The 10,604-nt window shown below is 40.7% G+C and overlaps 1 protein-coding gene across 1 annotated transcript in view; it reads right to left on the reverse strand.

Moving 5' to 3' along the window:
• cdh13 (cadherin 13, H-cadherin (heart)) overlaps positions 1-10,138 on the reverse strand; it is a 244,259-nt gene extending 234,121 nt beyond the window's left edge. The window contains exons 1-2 of the mRNA XM_070971981.1: positions 10,127-10,138; positions 9,813-9,933 (exon numbers count right to left, since the gene is read on the reverse strand). Of these exons, the coding sequence (XP_070828082.1) occupies positions 9,813-9,933; positions 10,127-10,138 (133 nt within the window). The remainder of the gene's footprint in view (positions 1-9,812; positions 9,934-10,126) is intronic.
• Between the last annotated feature and the right edge of the window lie 466 nt (positions 10,139-10,604).

Here is a 10,604-nt window from a genome sequence, read left to right on the forward strand (position 1 = left end):
GCCATACTTACATATTATTACATCCATAGTGCTATATTATGTACATATACCATTTGTTCCCAATACGTACATTTATCACTCACATAAATATATCATATATCTATATACTACGAAATTTCTACTACATATAGTTAAGAGTCTGTTATTCATCTAAGGATGAGTATGGAACAAAGGCTACCTTAACACTGTCAAGTCAAGGAAATCTAAGCTGAAAGAAAAAATAACCACAGAAGAATGTGGGAAAAGCAAACGGAAACCTTGGCCATGGTATTGCTTTAATTGTGCCAAAGACGGACATACAGCCCAGTCCTGTGGTTGATGCAGTACAAAAAAACCATCAGTGCTACAGTTACGTCAGTTCAGAGATTTGAGTGTATAGCTGCATAAGAGCTCCAGCTCATTTGGTGAAAGCAGATCATCTAAATAAATAAAGCAAGATCAGAGTTGTGGATATGATGTCTTTTAGTAGTAACTCAAATACTCTGTTGTGAGAGCCATGTTTTCATGCTGCTTTGCCTCTGTTGAGACCTCTGGCAAGTTTCTTTTGTCTGAATTTGCCCATTAGCCTGCCATCTTGCATTGGGCTCATTTCGCATCATTTGTGCTTTGCTGAACAGTGCATTTAGCTCAGCTACTGTGTTCTGATAATGCATTCATTTCATGTTGTTGAAAGGGAATAGCCTACAGTTCATGATATGTTTTAAGATATGGAAATGCTATCGTTTCAGCTTTACCACCATCTGGCTCAGTCAATATAAACTAATGTAATCACACAGTTGTAGAAGGACTTGAACAGTTCAAGCTCAGCAACGGCAAAATCATCTCAAATTCGCACTAGATTTTGTGTCTGATTCTGGCATAATGTGTCTCAAGGCAGGCAAAACAACTACACGATGATTACAAATACAAGCAAACCAAAAGACGTGAGTATTTGTTAACGGCATCTAGAAGAAGTTCCTGAACAGGTTCCTAGCTGGTGCATATTGCTCTGATTGACTGGTCTCTGGATATTTCAGGCAATCACTTTCTTGCAGAATCAAGATGTGTCAACGTCTGGTCAGAATAATGTAATATTAATCTTGACAGTTCATATCTGCTTGCCAAAACTAGCTCCCTGAAGTCCTTCAAAGCTGCAATTAAAAACATCATGTTACTAATTGATGAACAGCCTCTTAGTGAACAGCCTGCATTGAATTAAACATGTGAGATTTATTTTTCATTCCAGGAGTGCTGTGAATGATAGATGTTAGACCTACAAGCAGATGAAATGTAAATTTCTTCCCTGTTAAGTAGGTTTGGCAGAGACAACACAAGAGAATATTCCTCACTCATCTTTGTTTCCTTTGTTTTATTTTTTTATTTTTCCTCTCCGTGTGTGCTGTAAAGCACTTTGGATCTGCTGTGTTGTGCATAAAGTGCTATATAAACCAAGTTGAGTTAAGTTGAGTGTAGGAAGGAAGCAAAAAGTGATCTTCTTCTGGGACTTAACAAGGAAAGAAAAACTGGAAAAGACATACAACAGACACAGAGTGAGCGAGAGAGAGATAGTATTTCAAAAAATTGCCAGTTGCACTGTGATTGCAGATGGGGTCTTGGCACTACTGTCCCTGTGCCCCTGATGGACTGTGATTGCAGCCTCCACAGGCAGCCTCTCGGGGATGCTGATGTGAGTTCTTGTGCCAGTGGAGAAAGATGCCAGTTCACAGCCAGCAGCAGATGTTCTGACAGAAAGGTAAGACATCCATCTGAATGTCGCATCAGATAAAAATTAATACTATAATTCTTTTTTAGCACAATAAAGTCACCTGATGTAGCTTACTGTAACTAGTTTGCTAAGCACAAATACAGTCAAGCCCAAAATGATTCTTACCCCTGCAAAATTTTCATTTAAAGTTGCTTTTAATCAACCAGCAAGTCGTTTCTTGACTGGAAATGACACAGACGTCTCCCAGAAGATAATAAGACAATGTACAAGAGGCATCATTGTGGAAAAAATCATTTCTCAGCTTTTATTTACATTTGAATAAAAAGTGGCTTGTCCACTGGTGCCCAAGGCCAAGTTTCTCTGCAGACTGCCTGTTGCTGTTGAGAATATTGATGTATTGCCCCTTTATTATGGTGCCAGTTACTGTGATTAGGTTCCCTGGTCCATTGGTCCACCTCATGGAAGTGTTTTAACTACATAAAACCATAATTATAGAAAATACGTTGTTAAAAAAATCACAGGTATATTGTTTATTTAAAATTGTAGCTCATTTTGTATTTTAATGATATACATTTTTTAGTAAAAGTGACTAAAATGTCTCGTGTTGGATGTGACATGTTGAATGAGCCCATGAGTCAGAGGTGGGGAACCCTTTTCCTATCAAGTGCCAATATAATTTTATTAACATCCTTCGAGGGCTATACTAAATCATTCAACACATGCATCACACTAACCTCTGATGTCAGATGATGAAAATGCTTCTGGCTGTTGGTTTTCCAGTTTTGGGTCAGTCAGCCTTGAGAGGAAGCAAGTCTTTGTGAGATTCAGTTGTGAGAAGAACTGCTCAGAGTAGTAGGTTGTTGCTTTGCAACTCAGTGATTTCATGTTGTAGGTTGTCAGGTACATCAGCTGGTTCCGCATTAAGCCGCAGAGCAAATCTGTTCAGTTTCTTCTGTTTACTTCCCATTGCAAAAGTATGTTAGAAATAATGTTCTTATTTTCCCCTGCCATACATGTTATTTTAATATAATTCATATATTCTGGTGAACGATATTGCTGTAAATCATGAATTGAACCATACAGCAGCCCACATATGAAGTCATTGATTGTTATTCTAGTCAAAAATTCTCATGACATTTTCTTTTGTCACTGATGTTTTTATGTCTGCAAAAAAAGCATTTCCTGACACCTCAGCTTTACTTTCCACTGTCTCTCTCTCTCTTTTCTCCTCTCCAGTCCTCTCCTCTGTCTGCAACATCATTCCCTCCCCCTTCCATCCCAGCCATCCTAACCACCATCTACCAGCAGCCTCTAGTCACGAGTTGACCTATATAAGGTTCACTGTAAGTCCACCAGGGAGCCACATTGCTTCTGTCTTTGTCTGTCTTTTTGGTTTACTCCTCAACCATGTTATTAGCTACTTTAAACAAATGCCGTGCCGCAGTATACATGCTGTACATACAACGCTCAGATTCACAAACATACGGTATCGTAGAAACACCTGCCCGCACATTCATGTACCAATGCACACACACGCACACGAACACTAGTGTGCACACACATATGTGCCCTACATATACCCTAACCGTATCCATAAGCACTACTTGGCTAACCCTAACGCTGACCTAAACCTGAACCTAAGCCTTAGTCTAACCATAGTACATGAATTTTGTACCTATAAGGAAGGGAAATGCCCACAATGTGACTGTGTAAACAGATTTATGTCCCCAAAACATGACTAATACATGTCCACACACACACACACACACACACACACACACACACACACACACACAAGTAATGGTCTTTCCTGTAATTATACTCATTTGTCAAATGCACACCTTGATTTATGGTCAAATTAAAAATACACCGGAAAAGAAGCTGCAGGTCCCAGTGACTCCGGCTACAGAAAGTGATTAATGCTGCGCCATTACAGATGTGAGAGTGGCATGATCAGGATATGCATCCTGCTGTACGGACAGAAGCGAGGGAAAAAATCAATCCATACATCTGCATGGATGACAGACCGCCTGTAGTAGGTGGGTTTTTGATGGGTTGAGGGTGTAGGGCAGGTTATATTGCCAAAATTAGTAAGTAGGGCAACATGTGGGCTACAGCTGTTCTTAATTCACAGTAAAGCTAGTCTGTTTATAGCCTTGCTCCATCTCCATGCAGGGAATGTTCTTTCTAATTGGCTTTTTCCTTTAGTTTAGGCAAACACCACAAGATAAAAATACATTTGGCAATGTATCACACAGAGCAGCACCAAAACAGATACACATAGTGGTAAAATATAATGCCTGTATACTGCTCTATACCAACAAACGTCTGACTGTTGTTTGTCTAAAGTAACAGTGGTGAAATAATGAGGTACTCAGTGACCATGACAAAGATAGAAGGGATGTGCTGGTTGATCAACATAATGCAGTAACACATTCGGTGGACTGACTCGAGAAGAAAAAGCATTTGTTTGCAGTGAGCAACAGATCCATTTGAATGAGGTGTAGCAGAGGAGGGAAGCAACCTTTAAAGCAGCAAATAAATCACAAAACTCATCTTTCATATGCTGCATAATGGAGTATTTGATGAAAGATACAGTAAATAAGAGTGAGTAGTATGTGTGTGTTTGTGTCTGCACCCATGTATTACTCACGTTGTGGGGACAAAAATCTATTTACAGTCACATGTGGGGACAAAATACAGGTCCCCACAACTTAAATCATCACATTTTAAGGCAGAGGTTCTTCAAACTTTTCCATGCTGTGGCCCCCCAAACAGCATTAGCTTCTGGCCGGGGACCCCCTTTGCAAACCCACCGACAAGGCTACAAAATATGTAAAGAAACATCAACTTTTAGAATGATTTTCTTACTTTTATTCACTATTCAATAATTAATGGTCTACACGCAACTTCATGATGTCATGAACGACGTTTTGACTGGCAGGCAATCAAAAAGATGAGCAAATAACATTTCGATATGATAGGTTTATAAATTATACTTTATAATCACGATTTAAAAAATAATTAGATTATATTTTATAACAATTATTTAAAAACTAATTAGTAATTAGGGTAAAGACTGAGGGGTTAGGGTAAGTCTCCAGGAAATGAATGTAAGTCTATGTAATGTCCCCACAGGTGATGAAAACCCCCTTGAGTGAGTGAGTGAGTGAGTGTGCGTGCGTGCGTGCGTGCGTGCGTGCGTGCACACGTGGGTGTGTGTGTGTGTGTGTGTGTGTGTGTGTGTGTGTACTTGTGATGCAAAAATTTCCCTTAACAACATTACTGTCCTACAGCAGGAAGGACAAACTATACCACCTAAAGTTGGAAAGCAGGTCGAGGAGAGGAGAAGCAAAAATAAAAGGGAGGAGAGAGCTGTTCCAACTGTCTAATTTATTTAAAACTACTAGGCTATGTCAGAATTCAAGTACTTTTAAATTGCTTCAATGATAAAGTTGGAGGGAACACAAGCACGAGACAAGAATTGTGCCAGCATGGAGGTCTTTGGAGCTCTACGTAGTTAATATGCTTTGGGCCTTGAGCCAGCAAGGAGAGCTCCACGTCCACAGACTGCTGCCAAACAAGAAGTGCAAATCTTAAAGCTAGCAATGCCAAGCCCAGACAGGAGCTTCTCCTTCAGGTGTATTTTTCACAAGTAAAATCTTAAGGAATGCTCAATCAAGTGATGCTATAGTGCATGCCAAAGGCTACCTAGCTTTTAGGAGTAATTATGGTTGGTGGTGGGATTGTGGAGATGCCTCACAGAGCCATGGTCTTGCTCTGCAGAATACAGATAAGGTGGCTCTCCTCATTTATTCTCCACATTTTACTGGCTGTCAGTGCGGTACGCCCCATAGCTTCCCAGTACACCATAAAATCGAAAACTGCATTTCCACCAAACGTTTTCATTAATTAACGGAACACAATGTCTTCTTATCACGACTTGTTGCAGAAAAAGCATACAATAAACAATGGTACTTAATGCTATCAGCGATGCTCAAACACAGGCGCAGCATTGCTGATGTTCTAAAGTAGCGCTCTTTCTGATAGCCTGCAAAGCTGTTGACAGAAAACCTGTCACCCTTGAGAAGGCAGCCGCAAGGCAAGAAACAAACAGCTTGCAAAACTAAGGTAAGCTATAACATAATATCAAAATCAATACATCTCATTGCTCTGTGTCCTCGCAGAGAGAGCAAATACAAGTAACTTTTCAGAACAGAAAACCTAATTATACTTTGTTAAATGTCATCGAATGCCTGCATCTTAACAGTATCTGAGCACTAAAAACGTGGCATTTATTCGTAAAACGTATGAAGGTGAAGCACACATTCCACTTGCTTCTTCAATCTTAAGGCATGTGTCTGTTGCGCTGAAGTCCATTTTTACTTTTGTTAATTATTCAGTAGAAATGGCATTCCTCACCATCGGGTCAAATATCTCTTACCTCACCTGAAAAAATCAACTCCTTGGTGAAAAGCAATTTACAGGCTTTCATATCAAGCTTTTCATTTTATGAAATGAATTTCTGCTTTGGTCAGGATGTTTTTTTTTTTAAATTGAGCAGTAAGCTGCAGGCAATAGAAGGTTAATTGTGTAACATTTGAATCTAGTGGTGCAGATGTGCAGAGTTTTAGTTCAAGAGTCTGTCAAATCATCAGTCGGTGCATCCAGATATTTGGGTGAAAGTGACTTTACATGACATTTTTGGTGTGTGCATGCGGTCAGGTTCGCTGATTGAAAGATGACACCACTGACACGACACAGTCAAATCACACAATCCAGCAGGGTTAGAGATGTGGCACATCATTTCTTATTAAGGCCATGGACCTTACTTACTGTCAATAGATGAAAACTGATAAAGTGAAAAGCAGGCAAACAACACACAAGCACAACAAGTAGCAAAACCAAGAGCCAGAGAGAGGAAATGGTAGTATTTGTAGTGAAAAACACAACAGGAGTAGCACCTAGAAATGGTAGAGACAGAGAAAGAGTGAATGTTGGCACTCTGTATGTGTATGCATTTGTTTCTTGGATATGGCCATTAGCCGAGATGAATGTCCTTGAACCCGGGTCTGCGCCAACAGGTATCTCTTGCTAACAGACCGCCCCTCCACTGGTAATTACACAGAGAGGTCTACAGCAGGTGGCACAGGGCTGAGCAGAATTTACATAAATCTGCATGTGTCACTAAGCCTGGCTGCAGCCTCTGGCACTCTGTATGAATCACACTCACACTCAACAGACAATTTGTTCAAATTTAGCAAAATGGATTGCGGGAAGATGAAAAAGCGTCGATGCTCACCTCGATATCCACGCAGGCCGGGGGATGCACTGAATAACTTGTGCTAACAATTGGCTTTCCCTTTCACTTTTCACACCACAACATGTGTGTTTATGAACAAAAACAGACACACCGACATGCGCACATACTGTTATTTCACTTCGACCGCTGTTTTGAAGCTAGCATGCTTGAATCTGATCGATCCATCCAGAGCAGTCAGTGACATAACCACAGATACTCACTGCACATCTCAGCTGAATGCTGAGATTATGTGCTTCCTTCGCTTCTTTTGTAGTTTTCTTTCACATGTTCTTTCTTTTATCATCGTTGCTTTTGAACATGCCATTCAGCTTCAGTACCTGCTGAGGCATTGAGTCTGTACAAGTGCTTTGAATCATTAGGAGACACTGAATGGGATCAGAAACCATATAGCATTTCTGTGGTGCAGTTGTGTTCAGCTATAAATCACTGACACAGTTTACAGCATGCACAGCCTACATTCATGTGTGTGTCTGAGATTTTAAAATCCACTATAATACATGTACATGCATACCGTAATTTCTGGACTATTAAGCGCACCTGAAAATAAGCCGCACCAACTAAATTTAGAAAGAAAAAAAGATGTGTACATATATAGGCCACACCTGTCTATAAGCCGCAGGTGCCCACATTGTAGCATGAGATATTTACAGAAAACAGAAGATTTTTTTAATTTTTAATTACCGTAAATAAATGTTTTTTTCCAAACAGTGTCTGTAACACGGCAGTAACACAGCAGTAGTACAGCAGTAAAACGACAGCAAACATGCAGTAACATGACAGTAAAACGACAGCAAACATGCAGTAACACGGCTGGTTAAAAAACACAACTAGCCTAGCAGCAGTAGCCTGTTAGCCTACCAGAAAACACAATCAAACTAGCATCTTCCTCGGTGCATTATCTCTTCCACCCGTCCGTTTCTTGCGTTTCCTGCTAGAGCGCCCCCTGGAGTCTGTTAACCCGTAAAAATCTATGGATTAGCCGCTTCGTTGTTTAAGCCGCAGGGTTCAAAGCATGTGAAAAAAGTAGTGGCTTATAGGAAATTATGGTACATATTTATATTGTTCTCTGAGTGTGTGTGTACGTGCATGTGTGTGAGCACTGGCATGCCCATGCTTCTGTCCATAACTTTTGAGCAGGTGCCCCCCCCCCCCACAGCGAGAGGTGTTTCTGCTGACAGGAGCATATTCAAGGTAATAGAACCACTCTGTCGTCCCAGAGCAGAGCACTAAAGCAGAACTGAGCTCTGTCTCCTCCTGCACGCACCGCTGAACCTCCAGATGAAAAAAAGCCTCGCTGGCTGGTCGAATCAAACACAATAAAGTCAAAAAAGAAGAAAAAGAAGATTGAAGAAGAAAATGTTCAGATTTGTCATATTTTGTCATCTGGGTAGGAAAGTATGTATTTGCAGTTGAGAAAGCTGTCTGTTGGTGGAGAGCCACTTACAAAAAGTTTGTGGTGTGTAAGAGCACCTCTACAAGCGCTGCATGACACTCCAACCATGGAAGAGGAAACGGTGATACTCCTGTATAGATACACAATATGTGCTTGTCACTGAAGCAGCTAATGAAATTCTACCGCTGCAGCCTTGTGGAAAGCAACACACTGGGATGATGAAATAAATAAAGAGGCTGAATAATGAGAGGGGAATAAAAACAAGTTCCGCAATAAATGACAGACTGCATTAATAAACTATAAATTATTCCCATTTTAATTTACATATTTCCATTGTGTTTCATCATCTTGTGCGAATAAAACAAGTCAGTGCAAAGGCTAATGAATTATTAAGCACATGCATTGGTGAAAACTTTCTCAGCTTTGTAATAAAACAAGCGTTAGCTGACTGCACTTTGTCGATCTCTTTGGAGACATAGCTCACAGCCCCACAGAAGCACACTGCTCGCCAGCATACATTATTGCTGATCTCTGTGGAGATGGAGAGGAACTGTGCAGGTAAGCATTGCCGGAGGGTCCCAGAGGAGCAGACTGGACCAGTAAGTTGCAGCAACAATATGGAGCTGAGAGTTGAGAGTCTGTGGGGAATCTGACCGGCCACTGAAGAAACTACAGGGTGATGAGGCTGCCTCAGAGATGGAAGCGAGCCTCCATGAGAAAAACCACAGTGACCTTCCTCTAAACTCCCTCTCAAATCTCTAATGTTTTGATTATAAACCTGCTGAGATCACATCCCTGCATAAGAATGAGCCGAGAGGCTGACTGCGGTCTCTGGAAGGCCAAGTCTCCAGCGTGATGACTGCTGTATTGGGATTGAACTGCTTCAGCAAAACAGTCGCAACTTAGCATATGAACACACAGCACACACACAGTTAACTGAACAGCCCAAAGCTGTCTTCATTGAAGGAACAGAAGAAGAAGAAGAAGAAGAAGAAGAAGAAGAAGAAGAAGAAGAAGAAGAAGAAGAAGAAGAAGAAGAAGAAGAAAACCTTCAGTAAAAATATCATCCAATCAAGGAGAATAATTCATTTGCAGACACAAATTATGTTGTTGTTCTATCTCCTATTTGTAACAAGAATTCACATGACACACACACACACACACACACACACACACACACACACACACACACACACACACACACACACACACACACACACACACACACATATACTGCTATTCAAATTCTCGGAAGCCACTCAGGTTTTTTTATGTCTTCACTCACAAATGCAACATTGTGTCGATCAGTTTAAGAGGGAACAACAGATCAAACTCCAAAGCAAAGCAGAAAAAGTTTGAATTTAAAGTGATTGTAAAGTATTTTTACTGACCTTGTATAAGAACCTGGCCTTTCTGGAAAGGTCCACTATGCACCACCTGGTAGTGCTTGACCTGGAAGCCAGGTACACAGCCCTCATGGCCTCCATCCTCTTGGCCACCCACATGGGCAACCTGCAACACACAGAACAAAGGACAGGTCAGAACGATAAGTTTCTGTGGAGATAAACCTGACAGGTACAGGCAGGAGGACAGAATGAATAAATAAATGTTTTCCTTTTGAAGACCTGATCCTTGTTAATCCTGAATAAACATCACAAGGCTGGAGCAGATACATAAACATGCAGTGACAAAGGAAAATCAGTACTTTGACGAGCATAAAGTTTCTGAACTACTGACAGACAACTCCACCAAATATCCACTGCACTTTTATAACGCTGTCAAATTCACAGTGGATGTTTTTTTTGTGAGAAGGATCTTTGGAACATGTCAAAACGTGGATCCTGCATTGACCATGGTGGAGTCGTTATGCTGGTAGCTGGTCGAGCCACTCGCCTCGAGCAGAGATGCAGAGCTGACTGAAGAGGTCTTGTAAAATTACTGCTTTTTAACTCCATACCCCCAGGTTTTATTTGCATTTTCACAACTCGAGTGACATCACTTGAGGCAATTCATCAGATTTTACATAGCTGCTTTTTTAAAAAGACGAAGTATTATTGACCAAGAATATGTAATGTGAAATTTGGCAGCAATAACCCCTTAAATCAGTCAAACTTGTACTGCTTTTGAGCTTGTTGTGGTGACAGTGTGGGATACAAGTACAAAAAATGTAGAGCATTAGCTTG

This window comes from Chaetodon trifascialis, chromosome 10, assembly GCF_039877785.1.
Source record: "Chaetodon trifascialis isolate fChaTrf1 chromosome 10, fChaTrf1.hap1, whole genome shotgun sequence".
Taxonomy (NCBI): Eukaryota; Metazoa; Chordata; class Actinopteri; order Chaetodontiformes; family Chaetodontidae; genus Chaetodon; species Chaetodon trifascialis.